Source organism: Grampus griseus (genome assembly GCF_964374135.1).
Source record: "Grampus griseus genome assembly, chromosome: 15".
In the NCBI taxonomy this organism is placed as follows: Eukaryota; Metazoa; Chordata; class Mammalia; order Artiodactyla; family Delphinidae; genus Grampus; species Grampus griseus.
In genome coordinates, this window is record NC_139009.1 from 45244670 (window position 1) to 45270437 (window position 25768).

The window sequence follows — 25768 nt, forward strand, 5'->3', positions numbered from 1 at the left end:
AGTGATGTTGCTGGTAATGAATCGGAAGTCATCACCAGTCCCTTCTCCCAAATGCATGAAAAGACACGGGGCACAGTTTAAAGCCTGGTAACATTTAAGCATAAAGACATATTGTGATTGAGAAGACACATTTGTTTATAATACTCACCTGGTGGTGATTTAGGCCTTTGTCAAAGTGTTAATGTCTTCACCTACTGTAGTCTAGGAGCTTGAAAGGGTTAATGTAACTTTCAAATCCTTGCCTCATACTTGGTGGTAGTAGAGGATTGGGGAGGATTTGGTTTGTTAAGCCAGGCTCTTACTCTCCTTTTTCCTCCAGAAAAGGAGCAGACTATGGTTCCCAGTTGGTCGGGGGAGGGTCTCTGGAACAAGTAAGGGCACCCAAGGGTTGGGCGTTAGTTAAGCAGCATTTGGGGAGGGTCACCAGATATAGCAAATAAAAATACAGGAGGCCCAATTAAATTGGAATTTCAGATAAGCAACAAATAATTTCTTAGTACAAGTATGTCCCATGGAATATAATTGCATGCAATATAACATTGCAAGGGACATACTTGTACTAAGAAATTATTCATTGCTTATCTGAAATTCCAATTTGACTAGGCTCCTTTATTTTCCCTGGCAATCCTAATTTGGCATCTACCCCAGGGCTGTCTTTGAAAATACCAGTTGAAACCCTGAGTGGGCTGTGGAAAACGGTTTATCACATACTCATGTTTCTTTACCCTAAGGCCATTGGCTGTGTGTGGCCGGAGAATACACCCTGCTAAACTGAGCCTTGGTGAGCTTGGCCAGCCGTCTCCTAGCCCACTCCAGGCTAGGGAGGAACTGCTGACCTGAGATGTTTCTCCTGTGAAGCTTTGTGAGGAGGCAGCAAAGGAAAGACTTACTGACTGTACCTCTTCTTCTGTCTTGAAATGAGAAAGCAAATTAACTATTTTGATTTCAAATTCATTTACATATCATATATATTTTTTTATTTTGGAAAACAACCTGTCCGAATTATTGATAGTGTTATAAATAATATTTAATACTAAGGGAAAATGTTCATCATATAACAAGTAAAAACAATAAGTAATAGTATGTTCATTATGATCCTGGTTTTGTCTTTTCAAAGCACGTTTAGGTAGAGAAACTGATAAGGATATATATCAAATGTAGGCCTAGAAATTTGGATGATTTTTAAATTTCCTTTGTCGCTATCATCTAAATGTTCTACAACAAGCATATTACATTTGAAATAGGGAAACTAAGACATTAAGATTTTTTTAAATTATAAAGTCATCTTTTGAAAGAATTTTCCAAGTTAGTTTCTATGATGCTCTTATTTTGGAGGGTTGAACAGAACCAGTTGTTTTTTTTTAGAGCGCAATAGACTGAGTCACAAAGTTAAATGGCTCTTCTAGTAAATGTCATGAGATTTGTCTGACACAAAGTAAACAAGGTTTTGGTGACTTACCTGAGAAGCTCCCCCCAGCCCTGTGTCTCAGATTGGAATGTTGGGTCAGCGATTTAATTCAGCAACCAGTTATTATACATTGAGAACCTCCGCTATTAGTAGTTATGCACTTCATTTAGTGAGGTCCCCTTAGTGTATTATTCTCCTAATGTATTTGAGCCTAAATAATATTCTTAAGATCAATTTCTTGTTCCTCTTTACAGTATATAAAATGTTGTGGTTTTTCATTGAGAAATGAGTCATTTGACATTTGTGTTGTTTTCATACAGCCGATGGAAAATGTCTGGTGTCGGTTGGTTTAGACGATTTTCACAGTATTGTATTTTGGGACTGGAAAAAGGGAGAAAAGATAGCCACCACCAGGTAAGAAGCTGCCGAGGTCTTAACGGCATCCTGCCAATGATCACACTGCAGTAAAAGTTAATAGTTTGCATTTTCTGGTAAGATTTCATCTTCAAACTCAGATGAAGTTCCCATAGAAAGCTTAACACCTAAGTAAAAACATATTGTAATATTTCATGGTGACAAACCTGACATAGAGGAATTAATGTTTCTTTCAGGCAATTGGAAAATTCTGAAATCCTTTCCAGAGAGTTATTCATCACTTTGCTTTTAGTAATATATGCATTATCTATATCAAAGCTTCTTCCCAGCAGTAGGAAAGCAGCTTTCCTCAGACTTGTGCCTTGCCCCTTGTTTTTCCACTATCTTAGCATCTAGTGAAGGACTGTCAATGTCACTGGAGTCAGAAGTTCCACTTGTCATGAGGCTGCAGCATGCAAAAAGGAGGCCTGGCGTGTGCACCTGCCACTTGCTTTCAAAGCAGGCAAATTGTTGCCCTAATCTCCCCATCTTATAAATAGACCTTCCAAGACCACCTGCTATTTATAGGCCACCTGTCCTCCCTTGCCCCAGCCTCCCTCCCTGCTGAATCAGCCCTAAGTCTGAACACTACTTTCCACTCCTGCTTACATTGGTCTTAGCTGTTTGCCCAGCCATAGTCGGAGGTCAAAATAGTTGGCCGCCAAGGCCCAGCAATACAATTTGTTGCCCAAGGCATGTTATCAGTTTATCTCTCTACTGGTTCTTCCCTGCGTAAACCAACTTCCTTTTTATCTGGCACCATAAAATCATTTTTAGGTTAATGACTTTGAACCCGAATATTCACTTTTTAAATTGATATTTTAAATTATATAGGAAAAAAGTGTTTTTTGGCAATTTGATTTAATGAATGAAAACCTATAGATTGCTGGAGACTCAGAGGAGGAGCAAATGGAGCCTTGAGGACTCCAGCTGACCGTCTTAGGAGAGAAAGAGGAGCTTTTCTGATGACGGAATTCTTGGCAGCAAATGACAGCTCATAAATCCGCCTACCCAACCGGTTTTCCTTTTGCTCTCTCTAGTATTCCTCACAGTTATACCACTCCCCGCTAATACTCAGATTCAGCTTCTAATCGCAAGTCCGCTTTCCTTCTAGATTAATGTACTGAATTTTACTTTAGTATTTCTGATAACATATCATCTGCATTACAGATAATCTCTGGCAAAGCACATGTCTGCATTTCAAAAGCAACAGAAACGCAATTTTCCTGCTAGAAAACCCTCTGCACATGTGGGTAGCTCACCTGTTATATATCAGAAACAGTAATAGAAATGGAAGAAAGAAATATTTATTAATATTTTAGAAGTATATATTTGATATGTTTGGTAGTGTTACTTCTATTTAATTAACACAAAGTGACTTAACACCATTATGTTAATAATACAGTTTATTTTTAGAATTGTTCCCAAGCCATATGTCACATTCCCCTAACAGGACACCTGCAAAGTTGTCTTCAGAGACCAATTCTGCAATTGTAACATTCACCATTGCTCTATCCAAAGAGTATCAGAGATTGTTAAAGTTCTTTGGATGAATACTAGATTTTTAAATAATAAATAATATTTATACAATATTATCAATCATAAATATTTATGTAAATAAGTAACCAAACAAATTAAAATTCTATTTATGGCCTGAGATTTAGGTGCTTAAGTAGATAGAAACTTTAAAAACAGGGACATGAAAGAAGTGACAAAGAAAAAGGAGTAATACTTTACCAGTGGGACCTTACTGACCTTACTGACTCCAAGGGTCTAATTTACTCTAAGAGGATGGCTGATTCAGTGACACCCCTCACTCTGCACTTCTGCGTCTCACTCACGGCCTGCATCGCCACTAGCAAGGCTTAACAACAAACCTGCTTCCCGCAGGTCGTGCGGTTCTGGCAGGTAATGTTCTGCAGTAGCACCCGTCACCCAGGATGTGAGATTTCCCCATGGAGGGAGGGGCACAATGGCTGTGATGGCATCACCGGCAGTACCGCTGCTGCCCAAGGCTAACGTGGACCCCCTGCACTCAAAAGCCGCCCTTCAGTTGGGAACATGTTTAAGTGAACCTATGTTTTTATCAGCTCAGAGAAATTAGAGAAGTTTGGAATTGGCCCATAAAGATCTTATTACAAGATCTTGATGAGACTTGAATCAATCTCTTTGCACAGTTTTTTTGGATCTTTGCTAATTTTCATGAATGACCTCAGTCCCCTCCATTACAAATGAATTTTTTAGTCTCTTTTTCCTTTTAAAGATTGTTCAGATTTTAGTCTAATATACAAGCAACCTATGTAATAACCAAGAGTAATCTCTTAAGGGCAGTAGTGAAATAGCCTGATATCAGCGTCAATCAGGGCAGAACAATGAGATAATTAATCAGGCACCTCTATGTCCCTTTATTTAGATTTCCATCACACCAGTAACATGACTGGGGGACAATGGCTAATTATTATTGACAAGCTTCATCTCAGAAGTTTGGACAGTGGGGATATTAAGCAAAAGGTACAGTTATCAAGTTGCATAACAAGATTACTTCAATGTTAGTGAGAAATAGTTGTGCTACTAAAAAGCTTAGGGACAAAACATAGGCCCACATGGAGCAGGTACATAGACCTTCAGCGTATGTGTTAGCTCCACTGCTTGTTCTATTTTAGGTCCCTACCCTTACATACATTTAGTGAATGGGATCAGGTCTCCTGCATACCAAATTGAGATCTTTCTCACTTTCCTTTTTAAAGTTTTCTTCTGTTTTCAAAATAATACATGATTATTAAAAAGTTAGAAAGCACAGAAAATCACCAAAAAGAAAATGAAAATGATTCATAATTCCACTACCCAGACATAGCCATGGCTAACATTTTAGCATATGTTCTCTGGTATATATTCTGCTAATATTTTTATCCATTTTTATTCATATGTGGGGTATTATGCATACTGCTCTGTAACTTGCTTTTTTTTTTTTTTTCACTCACCAGTGTATCATTTTCCTTTCTTCTTCTCAATGTTACCTGGCTTATTCTATGTTATTCTATATTGTAAGCCATTTTAAATCTTTTTTAGAACTGGGGTATAAGTCAAACATTCATTCAGTCTTCCACTTGTGGGCTACCTTCACAAAAAAGGAGAAAACCAAATCACATACACTGAGACTGGGCCTCTATGCAAATGAGAGGGTTTTGAATAGAAGATTGGGAAACCAACTCACGTGTTGTGCAGCTGCCCTTGGCTTCTAGAAGAGGAACGTTCCTTCCCTTTTCCCTGTACTTGCTGATAGAGTTTAAAACGTGGCCCTACGTGGTGAATTACCTATGACTCAGGTCATAGGAATAGTCCTGTATTAGGGCAGCAGTATGGACTCTCCTACATTCTTATTCCATCAGGGTAGGACCTGAAACTCTTTTCATTCTGTTTTTCTTACGCACACACACAGTTGTAGGCAACTTCTCTACAAATTTAGCAAGCGTCTAAAGGGAAAAATAACAGAGGTATTCAAAGAATGTTCTTTATTTAGGTGTTGACATTAACTAAACATTTACGTGCCATCACTAGTCAGTTTAGAATTTTAGCTACAAGATAAACAACATTGATGTTTTTATGACACCAAGAAATGAGGTGAAAACTAAAGTGTGCTCTCAAAAAAGATTTTTCCAACCATCTAATTGTTTGACCTTGTATAGACACTAGCAAACAAAACAATGCTCTTTTCTATGTATGGGATGTAATTTGTGATATCTGTTCTCAATTTTCATTTCAGTTTTCTCTAGCGTCTTCTCTCTAAAGTTTATATTAATGATTTAGGAGCTGTGGGGATTTTCCTCCAATCAAGAAATCTTTGGATGTTTAGTCTTTCTTATGATTATCTGGTTCACTTCTCCTCTTTATGTTAAGCACATTTTCTCTTCTCTTTTATCTAAACCTTTTTCTCACTGTCCTAATTGTTCCTGATACTTTCAGTGGACCTGGTGTCCAAGCTTCACTTTTGACTTTCAAAGAAACAAAGAGAGAAAGTTCAAAAATCAGTTTCTCCTCCTTTCCCTGCCTTTCACTGTAAGGCCTACATAATAGGTATGGAGGTGCTTTGTTCTTTCTTTACTTTTCTTTTAACTTTTTATTATGGAAATTTTAAAAGTTACACACAAGCGGAGGAAACAGCCTAAAGAACTCCCTTATACCCATCACCCAGCTGCAACATCCTACAAATGATACAAAGCTCTTCGCCCTCCCCTCGTTTTTTACTTTTGCTTTCTTTTTTGCTATAAAATTTTAAAGAAAACTCAAGACATTGTGTCACTTGACCAGTATGTACTTCATTAGGCATTTCTAACTGAAAAGACTTATTTTTAAAAACCACCATTCCATTATCACAACTAACTAAAGCAACAGTAATTTCTTTCTTTAATTTATTACTCTATTTAAAATCAAACATATCTGACTGTTTCAAAAATGAGAGTTGGTTTGTTCAACTCTGCATCCAAACAGGGCCCGTGTATTACGTTTGATTGTCATCTCCTTTAAGCCTCTTTTATTTTATAGCAGTCCCCCTCCCACCTTATTCTTGCCATGGATGCATTTGAGAAACCAGGTCATTTGACCTATAGAATGTGTCACATTCTAAACTTGACTGGGTCTTCATGAAAGCATGTCAGGCATTTCCCTGTATTTCCTATAAATGGTAGTTAGATCCATAGGCTTGGTTAGATTCACATTCAGCTTTTTTTCCCTTAATACTAGTATTATTGATAAATCATATACCATACAATTCACGCATTTTAAAGTGTACAGTTCAATCACTTTGTAGTGTATACAGATGTCAACTTATAATGCTGTACACTTGAAACTTATATAATAAAAATAAAGTGCATAATTTGATTTTTTTTAGCATATTTACAGAGTTGTGCAATCATTAACACTATCTAATTTCAGAACACTTTCACCACCCCAAAAAGAAATCCCATACTCATTAGCACTAATATACTTTCATCCTCTCTGGATTTTTGTATTCTGGACATTTCGTATAAATGAGGTCCTTTGTGACTGGCTTCTTTCATGTAGCATAATATTGGGTGGGCCAAAATGTTCGTTCGGATTTTTCCCTAAGATGGCTCTAGTAGCACTTAGTTGTCTTTAACTTCATTCGAAGCAATTTTGTTAGATTGTATGTGACAGCTGTCATATCAGCGTGCATTTTAAAAGACATCAAAATTGGTGAACTTTTGTGTAGCCATTTTAATATTGAAGATGAAAGAAAACAACATTTTTGGCACATTATGCTTTATTATTTCAAGAAAGGTAAAAACGGGACTGAAATGCAACAAAAGATTTGTGTAGTGTATGGAGAAGGTGCTGTGACTGATCAAATGTGTCAAAAGTGGTTTGCGAAGTTTCATGCTGCAGATTTCTCACTGGACGTTGCTCCACAGTTGGGTAGACCAGTTGAAGTCGATAGCGATCAAATTGAGACATTAATTGAGAACAATCAACGTTATACCACGCGGGAGATAGCCGACATACTCAAAATATCCAAATCAAGTGTTGAAAATCATTTGCACCAGCTTGGTTTTGTGAATCGCTTTGATGTTTGGGTTCCACATAAGCTAAGCGAAAAAAGCCTTCTAGACCATATTTCCACATATGAGTCTCTACCGAAACTTAATGAACACGTTCTGTTTTTTAAAACAAATTGTGACAGGTGATGAAAAGTAGATACTGTACAATAATGTGGAATGGAAGAGATCATGGGGCAAGCGAAATGAACCACCACCAACCACACCAAAGGCCAGTCTTCATCCAAAGAAGGTGATATTGTGTATATGGTGGGATTGGAAGGGAGTCCTCTACTATGAGCTCCTTCTGGAAAAGCAAACAATTAATTCCAACAAGTACTGCTCCCAATTAGACCAACTGAAAGCAGCACTCGACGAAAAGCATCCAGAATTAGTCAACAGAAAAACGCATGTTTCTTTGATGACCAGGCAAAAACTGTTACAGTTTGGCTGGGAAGTTCTGATTCGTCCGCCGTATTCACCAGACGTTGCTCCTTTGGATTTCTATTTACTTAGATCTTTACAAAATTCCCTTAATGGAAAAAATTTCAAATCCCTGGAAAACTGTAAAAGGCACCTGGAACAGTTCTTTGCTCAAAATGATGAAAAGTTTTGGGAAGATGGAATTATGACATTGCCTGAAAAATGGCAGAAGGTAGTGGAACAAAAGGATGAACATGTTGTTCAATAAAGTTCTTGGTGAAAATGAAGAATGTGTCTTTTATTTTTACTTAAAAACCGAAGGCACTTTTTGGCCAACCCAATATTTGAAGGTTCATCTGTGTCACAAGAAGGATCAGTATTTCGTTCCTTTTTATTGTGTGGATCCTACCACGCTTCATTTATCTGTTCATCAGTTGATGGATAGTTGGGTTGTTTCCTCCTTTTGACTATTATGAATAATGCTGCTATGAACATTTGTGTGCAAGGTTTTAAGTAAACATATGTTTAATTTCTCTTAGGTATATACCTAGGAGTAGAATTGCTGGGTCATATAGTAACTTAGTATTTAACATTTTGAGGCACTGCCAAAATACATTTCAAAGTGGGTGCACTATTTTTTTTCTTTTAATTTATTTTTATTTATTTATTTATTTTTGGCTGAGTTGGGTCTTCGTTTCTGTGCGAGGGCTTTCTCTAGTTGCGGCGAGCAGGGGCCACTCTTCATCACGGTGCACGGGCCTCTCACTCGCGCAGCCTCTTTTGTGGAGCACAGGCTCTAGATGCGCAGGCTCAGTAGTCGTGGCTCACAGGCCCAGTTGCCCCACAGCATGTGGGATCTTCCCGGACCAGGGCTCGAACCCATGTCCCCTGCATTGGCAGGCGGATTCTTAACCACTGCACCACCAGGGAAGCCCAGGTGCACTATTTTTCATTCCCACCAGCAAGGAATGAACATTCCAATTTCTCCATATACTTGCCAATACCTATTATTGTCTGTCATTTCATTATAGCCATCCTAGTAGATATGAAGTGATATCTTATTAAGGTTTTGGTTTTCATTTCCCCAGTAGGTAACGATACTGAGCACCTTTTCATGTATTTACTGGCCATTTATATAACTTCTTTGTAGAAATGTCTATTTAGATATCAGTATTTTGCTCATTTTTAACAGGGTTATTTGTCTTTTTATTATTGAGTTATAAGGGTTTCTAAAAATTTATTCTGAATATAAGTCCCTTATCAGATATATGATTTGCAGATATTTTCTCCTAAGGTCAATTTTTTAGTCAAGAGTACCTGATATGTACTTCATGTTTCACTTTATCAGAAGAAACATAATCAGTGGCATACCAGATGGTGAGGGCAGTGGGAGTAGGACTTGACAGGTGCAAGCAATAGGGCTTCTATTATCTGTAGGAATTTTTTAAAGAATAAGAAAACCAACTAAAAGCCAATCTGCTTTTTATTACTCTCCTGAGCCAGCAATTCTAAACAGTGTCAGGGATGGAATTCCTCTTTCTCAGGAATTCCAGTCCACCCCATGGTGTGCCACTGCCCCAAATGTCTGGTTCTCCTACTCTTAGTAATGCTCAGCTCCATTGTGGGTTCTGGTACTATCAGCCTCATCCTTCCATTGAAAGCTTCCCATCCATGTATTATCTAATTGTTGTAGCATCCATTTACAACTATGGGCTGCATTGATTATTTAATTAGGGATTGAAAATGATAATTTTCTAATTTATTATTTATTCTTCATATTAGCTAGAATTCTTCTATAAATAAGAGTTTTCTCTCATGAACCACTTGGTTTCTCTGAAATACAATTCACACAGAAAGTAGTCCTTTAAATATTAGGGGCTAATAATATTTGTTGTCTATAACTTGCAGATATTTCCCCTAGTTTGTCATTTGTCTTTTGAGTTTGATATGATGTTTTTCATCATGCAAAGGCTTTTATTTTTATGTGGTCAAGTTTATCAGTCTTTACCACTTCAAGATTTTGAGACCGATTAAGGAAAGTGTTCCCTGTCCTCTGGTTAAAAGGAAATCACCTGTGATTTCTTCTGATCTGCTATGGCTTCATCTTTACATTTAGATCTCTAAACCATTTGGAATTTATCCCAGTATTTATTATGAGGAACAGATTCAATTTTATCCTTTCTCCATATGGCTATCAAGGTGTTCCAAACACCATTTTCCTTTTCCCTTTCATATTGACTATTTTTTAGAACAGGTTTAAGTTCACAGCAGAATTGAGCAGAAAATACAGAGTTCCTGTATACCCACTCTCCCAGCCACCTTCAAATCCCCACCTGGCACCAGAGTGGTATATTTGTTATAATAGATGAAGCTACATTGACACATCATTATCACCCAAAGTCCACAGTTTACATTAGGGTTCACTCTTGGTGTTGCACATTCTATGCGTTTTGACAAGTGTATAATGACATGTATCCACCATTATAGTATCATGCAGAATGGTTTCACTATTCACTGCCCTAAAAACCCTTTGTGTTCTGGCTGTTTGTCCCTCCCTCCCCTCTGTCCTGGAAACCACTAATCTTTTTACTGTCTCCATAGTTGTGCCTTTTCCAGAATGTCATTTAGTTGGAATTATACAGCATGTAGCCTTTTCAGATTATCTTCCTTTACTTAGTAATATCCATTTAAAGTTCCTCCATGTCTCTTCATGGCTTGATAGCTCATTTCTTTTTAGCACTGAATAATACTCCGTTGTCTGGATGTACCAGTTTTTTTAATCCATTCACCTACTGAAGAACATCTTGGTTGCTTCCAAGTTTTGGCAATTATGATTAAAGCTGCTGTAAGCATCTATGTGCAGGTTTTTGTGTGGGCGTAAGTTTTCAACTCCTTTGGGTAAATACCAAGGAACATGATTGCTGGATCTTATGGTAAGAACATGTTTAGTTTTGTTAGAAACTGCCATAATGGCTTCCAAAGTAGCTGAACTATCTTGCATTCCCACCAGCAATGAATGAGAATTCCTGTTGCTCCACATCCTTGCCAGCATTTGGTAACATACACCATTTATTTTTAGTATTAATTTTTCCCCCATTGATTTGAGATCTGTCTTTATTACCTACTACATTTAAATATTGGGTCTCTTTCTAGATTTTCTATTTTGTCATTGGTTTGTCAGTCAATTTGTGCACCAATACCACACTGTTTTAATCGTGAAGGCTTTATAAATTGTTTTAATATCTAGGAGAGCTACCCTTCCTACTTTGCTTTTCTTGTTCAGACTTTTCCTGGCCATTACTGCTGTTTTATTCTTCCATAAGAACTTTAAAATCAAGGTGTCTAACTCCAGATTAAAGAACAGACACTAAATGCTCTTTTTTATTGGAATCAAGTTGAATTTATAAGCAAAGCTAGGAGAATTAACATCTTTATGATTGAGTTTTCAAACCCAAGAACATGGAATGTGTTTCCATTTTTTTAAGTCTACTTTTCTATCTTACAAATATGGGGTGTTTTTTGGTGGTTGTACTCATTTGCATATAGTGCACAGTTCTTGTTAAATTTATGCCTTGATATTTTTATTGTTGTTTATAAATAGAGTCCTTTCTTCCAGTATATTTTTCAACTGGATATTGTATATATTAAGGTTATTGATTCTGTATTTAGTTTTATATACTGCAACTTTCCTAAATTATCTTATTTGTAGTTATTTTTACGTTATTTTCTTTTGAATTTTTTAGACATAATTATTATCATTTGCAAAAAGAAATAGTTTCACCTCTTCCATTCCAGCTCCTGTGCCTTTAATTTTTTAGACCTTGTCTAATTGCATTAGGTAATACGTTCAGTACGATGTTAAATGGTAGTGGTGATAGTCTTGTTCCCGACTTTATTGGGAATAACATTCAGTAAGAATCTGACTTTCGAGTTCACAGACACACACACAAACACACCATGAATAAGGTACTGTTCCAGCACATTCTGTTTTCAAAAAAAGGATAATGGCACACAACGTCTGAAGAGCCAGTGTGTGTATAATTGGTCTTGAATGAATCTAGGTTTCTCAGTGAGAGTCAAGAACTGCAGGGAAATATAGAAGTCTAAGAGATAATGCTAAAACATCCATTAATTCCTACTTTATTGAGTGTTAGTTGAGTACTTTTTTAATCACAAGTGACTGTTAGATTTTTTTTGTGAAATGCCTTTTTGGCATCTGTGAAAATAACATAATTTTTCTCATGTATTAATATGATGTATTATTTGATTCCTTAATAATTAACCACCCTGCATTTGGTCATAAAGTACTGTTTTTTAGATATGTTGTTGGATTCTCTTTGCTAATATTTTATTTAAGATTTTTGTATCTGTATTCATAAGGGAGACTAGTCAGTCATGTTTTTTATGTTAATTGCTTTTCTTTTACATGATGAAAGTTAGGTCCTAGTATACGAGAGAAAACCATCAAATAGTCCATTAAGACCAGTAAATCCGTAGATTCTAATGTGATTACTTTATACTCTAAACCAGAAATTTCCTGGCACTGTGCAATGCTGGTCTACAGCTCCAGCCTACAGTCAGTCCTCACTTTTATATTTGTCCTTCTGTCTCTTGGGTTATAAACTTACGTTTCTGAATGCACAGCATCCTTGAGTGCCTTAAATCGATAGATGACAGCCTTTCTCTCTCCATGAATGTGAGCCAGGGGCTTCGCCTTCTTGTGAATACATTTCTAGCTGAAACTCTGTTTAACCCAAACTTATGCCTTCCCCAGCAAGAATATTACATTTGAAGCTTCTCATTAATACTTTTACAGTATCTTCTCCCTCCTCTTATACAAGACCTCTATATCCCAAGAATTACAATTCTATAGTTGTGACATTCATTTTATCTTAAGGAGACATTCTGATCCATTTAAAATATTTCATTGATTTGTTTAAAGCATAATTAAGTAGATTTTGGTAACTTTGGTAGGGTAAGAAGAAAGGGGTCAAACATGCGGAGAAAAGCCAAAACTCATTATTTTAGTGTAGACCCCGTGTGTATTTTAAATCGTCTTCTAATTTACTTGTCCTATTAGATGTGCTTAATGAAAGTTAGACTAAATGCATGCTTTTAATAAAACTCTCTAGCAGTGCTGTCATCAAAACTGGAATTTTTCCCCTATTTGTTTCTTACAGAGGACATAAAGATAAGATATTTGTGGTAAAGTGTAACCCACACCATGTTGACAGACTGGTCACGGTTGGGATCAAGCACATCAAATTCTGGCAACAAGCAGGTACTATTGTTAGAGTTTATCCTTTATGTGGTTGAAAGTTTTACTCCAGCTGGGAAAAAAACAAACAACCAACACCACTACCTAGCCTGTCTCTGCAATCTAAAATTAAAGTATGCCTAAAAGACGTTTGCTCCCAAGTAATGTTTGAGCTGTGAAGCTTAGAACACTGTATATGATACCATGCATATTCATCAATATCTAGAAAGCTTTGGGAAATGTTCTGCTGCGAAAATAATTATTTTTATATTCAGTCATCAGTTCTGAAAGCAGTGATTATGTTGGACTACTGAGCAGGAAATAATCACTTTAGTTGGGTGAATACAATTTTCAATATTTTGAGGGTTCTTTTATTTATAACTGCATTTAACACATGAATTAAATATGACACACAGTAAGTGGTCAAAATAAATCCTTGTGGTTTATAATGCTGATAATGAGGTTGAGTAAATAAGCAGGACAAAACATGGAAGGATATCTTGTTTTTCTCACTAATAGGTCAGACCTTTCATTGGGACTGTTTCTGAATTCTTAGTATCAACTTTGGTACGAAGCCCAATCTTTTACTGGGCAAAACATAAATAAGCTACTGTTCCAATGCCTTCTGCTTTTGAAGAAAGGGTCATGCACCCACCATGTCTGGAGAGCCAGCCTGCCTACAGTTGTCTGGAATGAGTCTGGGTTTCTCAGTGCTAATAAGAAAGTACAGGGAAATGTGAACATTTAAGGAACAAATCTGATGTACTTCTCCTACACAGTGATTCGTTTTTCTCACCCCAAAGTCACTGTGATAAAAATCGAGGCAAAACATACAGAAAACATGTTTACATTTTACATTACAGCCACTGCTGTTTTCACTTGCTTTGGTCAGCCTTCAGGAAGACTTGCCTGGCTCCCCAGGGCACTCAGTCACCCCTTCCTCTGGCTGGCACAGAACTTGCGCTGAACCATGGTTAGAGATGTATATCACGTTCTCTCCCCAGCCAGACCTTAAGTTCCTGAAGGCAGGAACTCTTCCTTTTCACCTTTATACCCCAGTGTCAACCACTGTGCCCGCCACAAAGCAGGGGTTCAACAAGCGCTGAATTAATGCGTGAAGGAGAAAACCTTTTATAATGTTTTTGTTATGATGTTTTCTGCCATTTTAATACAGCTTTATGTAGACACATAATGTAGACACACTGGGTTTTCCACTGAAGATAGTCATTCTAAATGTCCATAGAAGGTGTCAGTTTTTCAAAAAGTAATAAATACTCTTGGTCCACTCCAGGTGGGGGCTTCACCTCTAAAAGAGGAATTTTTGGAAGTGTTGGAAAGTTAGAAACAATGATGTGCGTTTCTTATGGGCGAATGGAAGATCTGGTGTTCTCAGGAGCAGCTACTGGAGATATTTTTATTTGGAAGGAGATTCTCCTACTAAAGACAGTGAAAGCTCATGACGGGCCCGTGTTTGCTATGTATGCATTGGATAAGGTATAGTCTATTTTCCTCATTAGCTTTCTAAAAGTTTAAGTTAGGCTTAGGAAGGTCCACACCAAGAGGATGCCTGTGTGTAAAAACAGTACCCTCTGAATTAGGAAACAGTTATCATGAATGGAGAGGAGCACAAATGGTCTTTAAATTTCTCTTTTGTTTGTAATTATTTCTTTATGTGCAACTTCTCTCTTCTGTTTTCACACTTTTTCTTCCTGGCTGTCACTCCTAAGGACTCCTTAAGAAGTGTTGGGATAAATGCAGACATGCAGTAGCCAGAGAGTCCTGATAAATATTTCAACACAGTCTTCCACCTCGGTGGCACAATGAGCAGAGACCTGGAAGTGCCTGGTGTTTGAATTATTGTCCCTCCCATCAGTATGACCTGAAGTTATGTTGATAACCAGCTTGTTCCTGTGTAGACAGGCTCAGTTTTAACAAGCGTGTCAGAGTGAAGTCTTTTCACTGGCTGTGTTAGTTCTCCAGAGAAACCGAACCAGTAGGATGTAGATATAGATAGAGATATACACATACATATACATATACGAAAAGGAGATTTATTATAAGGAGTTGTCTCATGGAGTTACGGAGGCTGAGAAGTCCCACTGAAGCCATCTGCAAGCTGGAGACCCAGAAAAACCGATGGTGTAATTCAGTTCAAGCCCAAAGGCCTGAGAACCAGGGGAGCCAATGGTGTAAATCCCAGTCTGAGGGTGGGAAAAGATAAGATGTCCCAGCTCAGTCAGTGAGACAGGAAAAAGGAGGGTGATTTTGTCCTTCCTCTACCTTTTGTTCTATTCAAGCTCTCAATGAATTTGATGATGTCCATCTACATTGGGGAAGGCAGTTTACTGAATCTAGCAATTCAAATACTGATCTTATCGAGAAACACCCTCACAGACACACACAGGAATCATATTTAATCTGGGCACCCTGTGGCCAGTCAGTTGACACATAAAATTAACCATCACACCAGCTGTACTTCTACTCAAGCTCGTCTTTGTCCTGATCTGTCCCCTGCCTTGCAGTGTTGTTTTAAATAAAGATCACACTTGTGAATTCCCCAGTAGTCCAGCAGTTAGGACTCCCTGCTTCCACTGCAGGGGGCACGGATTCGATCCCTGGTTGGGGAACCTAAGATCCTGCATGCCTCGAGGCATGGCAAAAAAAAAAAAAAAAAAATAGATCACACTTACCTTCAGTGCCCTTAAAACACTTTCTTCAATCAATTTGCCAGAAAATATCAATTTTTTGTTCACTGCTAGTTTGCTGATGGTACCAGTTTATGTGTGCTCTCTGACCTCCAAACAGTCTAAGCCACCTAATACACCTTATTAAGGTAAGCCTCATTTTGCATTTACCTGTTCCCAGGTAAATATGCTGATCCCGCTATGGAAGTAGGTTCTTGTTAGATGTGCAACTACAATGGTTGTTTTAGTGGTTAAGATGTTTTTCACTAGCAAATTTGTTTTTGATTAAACTTCCAAGTTTTAGAAAAGATTAAAGCAGAATGCAAAGTTTTTTGTAGACTCAGAAGTTGATGTGATATAACTTGTTTAAACTCTTTTATTGCTTCGTAACTTAAGCTGAAAAATCATGGGAAATGGCAGGGATATCACATTATACTATAATGCATTTAAATTTAATTTGGAGAGTGAATGTCCCCAGGTTCACAATCTATAATAAGGATAAATAAGGATATTTAATATAATAAACTTCCAAAATATTATTTCCTTGTGAACTTCATTGAAATGAAGTACATTAGAAGTTTCTGAGGAAACAGAATGACTTACTCAGTAGTTTTCTTTAAAAAAAAAAAAAAAAAAAACTTTTTAAAGAACAGTTTGTATATGTAAGTTGCCAAAAAGGAAAACTAATAAAGCCAAGAAATCATAAGCTTAGAACAAGAGTAGAAATCATCATCTAGCAAAAAATACCCAATGTTAAACTTCTTACTTCCCAGGTTTTGTAAAAATTCATCTGGATTTTAATTATTGTGGAAATTGTTGTGTATTGAACAAAATAGCAGGATAGTTTTGTTATGTGAAATACCTAAGTTACTCTTAATAATAAATAATGATGGTTTTCCTGGACGTAAATATTTTAAAATATTTAACAGTCATTTTTAATTGTGATGTTAATTCCAATTCATTCAGCAGGAATATATGAGATACCAGAAACTCTGCCAGGCTTTGAGGTTGGTCCTTTTCTGTAAGAATCCACATTCCAGTCAGGGGACTAGGCACAGAAATGACTGTCCATGATTCAGGGTGCCAAATTCCAGCCAATGGTCGGAAGAAAGTGAAATGGACACACAATGAGAAAGTGTTTAATCCTGCTAGAGAAATAGGGGAGAGAAGCTTCCAGAAAATATTATATTAATATTATGTTATCATTCAGATTTTTCAGCCTCCTATACTTAGGAAGAAAACACAAAGCTTCTTTACCCAAGGGGAAATCCTTTTGAGGCTGGGTGGGTACCTTGTCATTTTGATGTGTACATAATTCTTCTGATGTGTGCCTTCACAGGGGTTTGTAACAGGTGGAAAGGATGGAATTGTGGAACTCTGGGATGATATGTTTGAAAGATGCTTGAAGACGTATGCCATTAAAAGAGCAGCATTGTCAACCAGCTCAAAAGGTGCCACTCCCGAGTATGCAGTAGAAATCTTTCTGTTCCTAGAGATGGAAAAGATAGTACTAAGTTCTTGGAAAGCCATTACCAAATCAACTGTCTTTTTTTCTTCCACATTCAGAGCCCTTGGCTCCTGGTAGAAATATCAAGGATAATTGCCTAGTAACTAGTACTTTGGAACTATAAAAAGAGAATTTATATAATCATTACAATCATTTTATTTTTTATTATACTAAATATAACAGTATTAAATGCAATTTTTCCTCCTCAGGCTTGCTTTTGGAAGATAACCCTTCAATTCGTGCCATCACTTTGGGACATGGACATATCCTGGTGGGAACGAAAAATGGAGAGATCCTGGAAATTGATAAGAATGGCCCAATGACACTGCTCATTCAGGTACTGTGTTTGCACACATCCTAAACCACAATTCACACCAGAGCTGGAACCAGGGTGAGGCAACGGGGGGCACTTAGGGCACAAAATTTAAGGAGACACTCACTTTCAGGGTCAGGCAAATGCTGTATTAATCATTATTGCTGTATAACAAATTGTCACAAACTTAGCAGCTTAAAAGAAAAACATTCCTTATCTTATGGTTTCTGCAGGTCAGGAGTCTGAACACAGTTTAACTGGGTCCTCTGTTTAAGGTTTTGTAAGGCTGTAATAAGGGCCAGGGCTGTGGTCTCATCGGAGGCTTAACTGTGGAAGGATCTGCTCCAAGGTCACTCGAGTTGTTGGCAGAGTTCAGTTCGTTGGGGATGCAGGACTGAGGGCTTCCATTTCTTGCTGGCTATTGGCCAGAGGCCACCCTCAGCTCTCAGAGGCTGCCTGTAGTTCCTCGTCACATGGGGTTCCCCAACATGGCTGCTTGCTTCCTCAAAGAGGGCAAGGGAAAGACGAAAAACGGGTACTACTATGCCTTTAAGTAACTTTAAATAACATAATCATATCATCACATACGTGTGATCATGAACATCCATCCCCTTTGCCATATCTTATTGGTTGGTAACAAGCCACAGGCTATACCGCACTCAAAGGGAGGTGGTTACACAAGAGTGTGAAAACCAGGAGCATCATGAGGGTCACCTGTCCAGCACATCTGACCTGATGCATACCTGCAGGCTTGCTGTATTAGGACTAGTCCCCAAAATCCCACTGAAAGGGGCCCTCTGATTTGCTACACCTGAGAGCAGGTCTGCACACACATCACGGATCAGGTTTTTAAAGTGCATGTGCTCAGGCCCCACCCTGGATATCCTGAATAAGAATCTGTGTTTTAAAAAAAGTTCTGTGTTAGAAGCAAACCTCAGAAGCTCTGTAGCTGATTGCTACAGGCAGCCCAGATTGAGAACTGTGCTGAGATGCGTCCTTGAGGGGAGATTTCTTTATTCTGCAACTGCACTTGCCTTCGTTTTCCTTGACCATGACTTTTTATTTAATTTTATTGAAAGTTCAGTGTTTCTTTCTTTTTAATCCTCAGATTTTTGAGACTTTAAATTGTTAGCCACATGCTATATTGCTAAGTATGTTGTAAGATTTATACTACAATATGATTTAAATAGCACCGTAAGATTTAAACTCTACATTTTCAAATTTTAAAAAGTAAATAATAGCTGAGCTAATTTTGTTTAAGTGTGCCATTCTTTTCCTTTATCTCAGCATCTCTCTTTCCTCTTTCAGTCTGTCAACCATTTGCCATCTCCTCCTAGGTAGAACTCAGTAGTTCAGTTCAATCAGTGTTTGTTGGGCTCCTGCCAAGACCAGCCCTGTGCTGTGTGTGGTGGAATAGGGCTTACTCTAGGGGCTGACAGTCCTGTCCTGAGAGGTGGACACAGAGGGAAAGTTAAGGAATAGTAGAGGCAGCGTCGTTAAGACCATCAGCTATCCTGCTGTGGGGAGATTTCAGAACCATTTTTCTAGTTTCTGTAGCACGGCAATTCAATGTTACTTGGAATAGATTGCTTTTTTTTTTTTTTTAAGAGAATAGGTTGGGGGGATGAGAGAAGAGACAGGAGGTGAGTTCTGAAAATCCCCATTGTATACACTTTGCATATAATCAACTGTCAATTATGCAGCTGGTTATTATTAGCTTTAGGGTGGTCAGGAGGAAAGTAAAGTCCCAAGCTCATTTCCTTGTGCCACTCAAGAGACTTCCAGCCTGCCTCACTCACTGTCCGTTCCTATAGGATCCAGGAATTAAAGTACATAATCATATTAGATTAAAGAAATACCATTTTAAATCAATATATGATGCAGTGGTTTGAAAGGGTCTCAGAGCCCCACAGCCCTGTCCTCTGTGTGCAAAAGGACTCAGTCTGTAAAAGAGCCCCAAGCAGATCCAGTCTGGTGGAGAGCAAGGGAGGGCTCACACCTGACCCATCCTCTGACCGTGGCCTTGGGGGTGGGAGGCTTCTAAAGGGAAGGAAACTAGAAAACTGGGGGTGTCGGGTGCTCCAAATCTAATAAATTCAAAACCAATATCTATGCCCTTCTCAGATATTTGAATGTCAGCTGCATTGGGAACTTTGTATCTTCTGCCAAATTACTGTTTTGCTCAAACAGCTTCCCAGTTAAACCGGAATCTTCCAGTTTCTCTTTGGAGAGCCACCTGTTCCCCAAAGCGTTCCAACTACAAACACCTTTCAGATGCCTGTGTGTGGTCTTCCTTTTTGCTTTACTAAGCAAAGCCTTTTTATAATTAGCCACTAAAAGCAGAAATTCAGTAAACAATCTGGTCTGTTTTATTGTTCCGTATCTAATCGTTCGTTACACTGCTTTACTGAGTGATAAGTTAGAAAAATCAGATTCATTTTCTCCCTAATCGTTCATTCATTAAACACTGTTTCATCTCAGTTATTATTCTAAGCCAGTTAAGTGTGTTTGTGGTAAGATGTCGGCATGTGGAATTTGTCCAATGCCTATCAAGCCCCTTTCGGTTTTCTGTGCTCCATGGATAGAACAATTTGTGAATAAATGCTGACCCTGAGCTATACCCAGGACGCTTAAAATGAAAATTCAGCTCTCTCTAATCTGCTTTGCCAAATCTGTGCATTCAAAGAACTAGAATAGAATTAATTAACAAGAATATTGCTGTCCAATTCCTCTGACAGAGATAAGTGGTACCTCCAGTTTTTAGAATATGATTTTATGGAAGAAAGTGGTTTGTGTCATTGTGACCAAGCTGTTTTATGAAAAGATACATATGTACTGTGTGTATTCAATGTCAAACAGGATAAAATGAGAGCAGTTCCTTATTTACTCGGATGTTTCTAAGTGGAAAGATGTTCGGCATCATATAAACAAAACTTAGGAGCAATGTGAGTCCCTACTTTGCTTTCCAAATGAATGCTTTAGCATCGCGCAGGCCCAGCTTTAGATTCAAGTTCAAGCAAAAAATTTATCCAGTACAGTCACTTTGGCTCCAGGAAACTCAAACTGTGTTTGTTCATATTTGAACCTGTTTGGGACACTCGCGGGAAGGGCTAGCCGAGAAGCATGAACTGGTTTTTGTTGCCCCGTTTCCTCCCCTACAGGGGCACATGGAAGGAGAAGTATGGGGGCTGGCGGCTCACCCTCGCCTGCCTGTCTGCGCAACAGTGAGCGACGATAAAACACTGCGGATCTGGGAACTATCCTCCCAGCACCGTATGCTGGCAGTACGGAAACTCAAAAAAGGTGCGTGACATCCCCGTACACATCTGTAAAAGTATTTACACCCGAAAGTATTGGATTCATTTGTCTGTTCATCCAGCTAATATTTACCGGGCGCACCTATTACGTGCCCCCAGATATGCTGGGTGATGGGGATTTAGTGTTTGTTGCTACACATATAGCTAATCACCTGGAGAATCGTTCCAGAAGCCTGGCCAGATCTATCAGTGCCCAGCTGTATTCTTTATTTCCTTGCACTGCACAGACATTTGCCACCTGGGGGCAATATGTCCTTCCTCTTCTCATCTAGAACTGTGGGAGCCAGTTGAAACTCATCAGCTTGTAAAGAATGCTGCTTATTTTTATGCCTGACAGTCTCCAGAACTGATTTTATTACTGAAAAATGAACATCAGTTTAAAAATAATAGTTAATATCAAGAAACAAATAAACATGTATTGAACACCCATATGCACTAGAGCTAAGAGGTATACCGAGAAGTGCAAATTCAGCAAACATTTGTTGAGCAGCTTCTGTATATCAGGCGCTGGGGATCCCAGGATGAACAGTCCTCTCTCTATTGTCAGAGACGGACAAGATTTGAACAGATTCCCAGCAACGGCTGGTCCATTCAAATTGGGTAACTTGAGGAGCGTCTCAGAACGGGACTATTTGTAAAGGAGTGGGCAGGGTATAGGAAATGACCAGGGCTGGTGCAGCACGATGCAGCTAGTAACAGCCGGATACCATTGCCAGCCCTGGGCCTGAAGGGACAAGAGGAGGGGCAGTTGCTGGAACCTTGAAAGTGAGAGCTGTGTGAGACGACAGCCTAGCAGGGGCTGTGATCGTCAGCCCGGAGGTTCAGCCAGCATGCAGTGACCCCACAGGGAGGCAGCCAAGGGAGCACATGCCCCAGCCTCCCTGTGCTTTATCCTTCCTTCCCTGTTACCCTCCCTCCAGTCTCCTGCTGCCCCTTGACCAAATGAATCAGAAGCCAGGGGGTGAGGGGCCCACTGATCAAGTCCAGGAAGGCCAGCTCCCAGCACAGAGCAGGGCGGAGAGTGGGTGAGGACAAACAAAAGATCTCTGGCACAAGCAAGGTATCGTGGAGGCTCAGGGTAAGGCCCACAGCCAGAGACAACTCCATCAGGGAGGAAACCTAAGAGCTGAGGCTCAAAGGATTTGTGAAAGTTAAGACAGGAAAGGGTGAGATTGGGGCCTGGCCCCAGAGTAGTTGTGCTAGGTACTTTTATAAATAGACATGGGGAGAGGATTCTAGGGGGATAAAATGAAAAGAGGTGTCAAGACAATAGTGACAATAATGACAGTGGCTAATATTGCTGAGCCAGTAACCGTGCTAGCACTTTGCCTTTGGTCTTCATGGGAACCCAATGAGTAAGGCCTTTTTTATTTCCACTTACAAATTATGAAGCTGAGGCATAGAGAACTTAAGTCATTTGCCCAAAGTTGCACAGCTAGTAAGTGATGGAACTGAATTCATACTCAGGCAGCGTGGCTTCAGAGAGCACACCTGTGGCCACTGCATGATGATGCCTCCCTCCACCATATTGCCTCTCTTCACACTGGACTTCTGGGTCTCAGTAAGTAGTGGAGCCAGGATTCAAACCCAAGTCTGACTCCAAAGCCCATGCTCTTACCCACTACAGGACTGAATAATTTGGCCACTAATTTGTATTGGGGAAATAACAGACCAAGTCCTCGCTGTGAGTGACTTGAATATCAGCCAATGGACTTTATTCACTAGGTTAAAAATTAGTTCAAAAGAACAACTAACACATCTGAGTTAGGATGGCCACTCAACCCAGTTTACAGCTGGTGTCCTGGTGTAATTATTAATAGCTCTCCCTTTTACTGTCAAGTGTCATCATTCGTACAGTAAATTTTTTTTTTTTGCGGTACGCGGGCCTCTCACTGCCGTGGCCTCTCCCGCTGCGGAGCACAGGCTCTGGACGTGCGGGCTCAGCGGCCATGGCTCACGGGCCCAGCCGCTCCGTGGCATGTGGGATCCTCCCGGACCGGGGCACGAACCCGTGTCTCCTGCATCGGCAGGCAGACTCAACCACTGCGCCACCAGGGAAGCCCATGTACAATAAATTTTTATGCTTAACCTAATCGTGCTGTCCCTCCTCAAGGGCTGGTCTTTCTGTTCTTTCAGCACTAGCACCGTGCCTGATTCATAGTAGGTAAATAACTGCAAAGTGAATGGATGAAGAAAGGAAGGAAGGTATTTTATACTTCAGATGAGCCAATTTAAAGTTGTTGGTGTGAATGTGGCTTTTCAGCCTGCTCTGAACAGTGGCTGAGGGGTGGGTGTGGAAGCTCAGTTTGGAATGCCTTAGCACAAGGCAGCACGACTGTCCCATCCTAGGGCTGTGCTCACCAAAGTCTTGACAATAAGAAGAACAGGGCTAGGGAGGGGCCTGTCCTTAAATAGGATTCTTATTAAATATACCCCCCACCGAGTCCATACTCTTCATGCGGAAATGTCTCCCTGTGACCCTACAAAGCAGTAGAAAGCATTGATCATGTAGCACCCTCAGCGCAGTTGTGCAGACACCCTTGGAGAGAATGTCCATATTCCATTCTTCTCATGACAGAAGAGACAGGAACAAAATCTTCCACCTCTAGAATTATGGATTATAATCTACGGATCAGAGAATTAGAGTGACTAAAAGTAGAACAATAAGGTGCTCTAAAGTAAGTTTTTTGTGTAAAGCATGATATGAAAAAAATTAGTTTCCAGAAATTTTATTACAGAGCTCCCATTCTTTTTTTTTTTTTTTTTTTTTTGCGGTACGTGGGCCTCTCACTGTTGTGGCCTCTCCCGTCGCGGAGCAACAGGCTCCAGAAGCGCAGGCTCAGCGGTCATGGCTCACGGGCCCACGGGCCCAGCCGCTCCGCGGCATGCGGGATCTTCCCAGACCGGGGCACGAACCTGTGTCCCCTGCATCAGCAGGCGGACTCTCAACCACTGTGCCACCAGGGAAGCCCAGAACTCCCATTCTTAAGTATCACGTCTTGGGAGCAGAAATACTGGTTATATTAATCCTTTATTCCTTTTCCCCCTTCACTCTACTTGTCTTTTGAAAACTCCAGGTATTCAGATACGAAGAAATGAATGGATAAACCTCAAAGAAATTGAAAACTTATTTTTAATATTATAATCATTGTCCTTGGGTTTGGAGGGAAGAAATATTTTAAATTATGAAGTTTTAGTTCTTCTCACCAGGAGTGTTAATTTAAAGACACAGTCACGTGTCCATGAACACATGCACACTTCCCCATCTCTTCATTTGCTTTGTTTGGTAGCGAAGTCTCGGATCATAACAGTGCTCTTTGTGGATTCTTTTGTAGGTGGAAGATGCTGTGCTTTCTCCCCTGATGGGAAAGCCTTAGCAGTTGGGTTGAATGATGGAAGTTTCCTGGTTGTAAATGCCGACACTGTTGAAGACATGGTCTCCTTCCATCACAGAAAAGAAATGATCTCTGACATTAAATTTTCAAAAGGTGAAGATGACAGCAAAACTTTTTAAAATGTGTTGGGACAAAAAGTTACAAGAGTGGACCCTTTTTAAATATTTCCTTGACCTTTAACCCATTTAAAAATGCTAAGTCCCTGGAAGTAAATTCCCACATAAAATGTTTTGGTGTTAACCACTCATTTTTTCTTTATAGATACAGGAAAATACCTTGCTGTGGCATCCCATGATAACTTTGTGGATATTTACAACGTCCTTACAAGCAAAAGGGTTGGCATCTGTAAAGGTGCTTCTAGTTACATTACACACATTGACTGGGACTCTAGAGGTATAGTATGTTGTGGCTTTTAAAATATAATTTCAGTTTTTAAAAATCATGTCCATTCATATACTGTTTCCAGAGCAAATGGCAGTTGAGTTTTAAAGAAAAACAGAGGGGGAAACTCACAACAGAACTGGTTGTAATTTTAGAACCCAGAGGCAACTGCTGTTAACATTTCGAGTATTTTTCCATATTATTATTATTTTTATTATTACTACCACTACTACTACTATTATTACTACCACTACTATAATTATTATTTTAATTATTTTAAATTTTAATTATTTTAATTATAATAGAATTTTTATAAAATTATTATAATTATTTTAATTATTTTTGGCTGTGTTGGGTCTTCGTTGTTGCGTGTGGGCTTTCTCTAGTTGCGGCGAGCGGGAGCTACTCTTCATTGAGGTGCATGGGCTTCTCATTGTGGTGGCTTCTCTTTGTTGCAGAGCACGGGCTCTAGGTGCGCAGGCTTCTGTAGTTGTAGCACGTGGGCTCAGTAGTTGTGGCTCGCGGGCTTAGTTGCTCCGCGGCACGTGGGATCCTCCCGGACTGGGGCTCAAACCCGTGTCTCCTGCATTGGCAGGCAGATTCTTAACCACTACGCCACCAGGGAAGTCCCTATAATTATTATTAACTCAAGCCATTGAGTTTTAAGACTGCTGAAGATATATGCTGCCTTCTATTGCCATAGCTATTACTATAGCAAGCCACCACTTCACCTCTGAGTACGGCATGCTGTGTCCTTGCCTTGTATCTCCTCCTTACTGCATTCCCTTTTCTCCGTCTCCCAGAGAACTGCCCAAGAGGTTTCAAGTAATTTTCACCCTCCATTGGAGGTAGGAAGCTACATTCAGCTCACCTGGAGTTTCTCTGGTTTCTCTCAAAACTCCCAACCTACCCCCTACCTCCTCCAAGTCATGCCCACAGATGCCATGGGGATTTGTCTGTTTATTTATGTAACAAACCTAGCTCTTGCCATGTGCAGTCTTAAGCCAGAAAATGTGGAGGATCCAGAAGGGAGTGAGACGTGGTTCCTACTCTCTGCAAAGTTTATAACTTAGTGCGGGAGACATGCTTGTACCTGAACAATATAAGAGCACAGACT

General features: G+C 39.4%; 1 protein-coding gene across 1 annotated transcript in view; it reads left to right on the forward strand.

The window, feature by feature from the left end:
* The window catches only part of EML6 (EMAP like 6), a gene marked incomplete at both ends in the record, with an annotated part of 312634 nt that overhangs the window by 213133 nt on the left and 73733 nt on the right, over window positions 1–25768 (forward strand). The window contains 8 exons of the mRNA XM_082672746.1: window positions 1729–1822; window positions 12978–13078; window positions 14346–14548; window positions 17078–17189; window positions 17455–17582; window positions 20720–20861; window positions 24211–24363; window positions 24532–24663. Of these exons, the coding sequence (XP_082528872.1) occupies window positions 1729–1822; window positions 12978–13078; window positions 14346–14548; window positions 17078–17189; window positions 17455–17582; window positions 20720–20861; window positions 24211–24363; window positions 24532–24663 (1065 nt within the window). The remainder of the gene's footprint in view (window positions 1–1728; window positions 1823–12977; window positions 13079–14345; window positions 14549–17077; window positions 17190–17454; window positions 17583–20719; window positions 20862–24210; window positions 24364–24531; window positions 24664–25768) is intronic.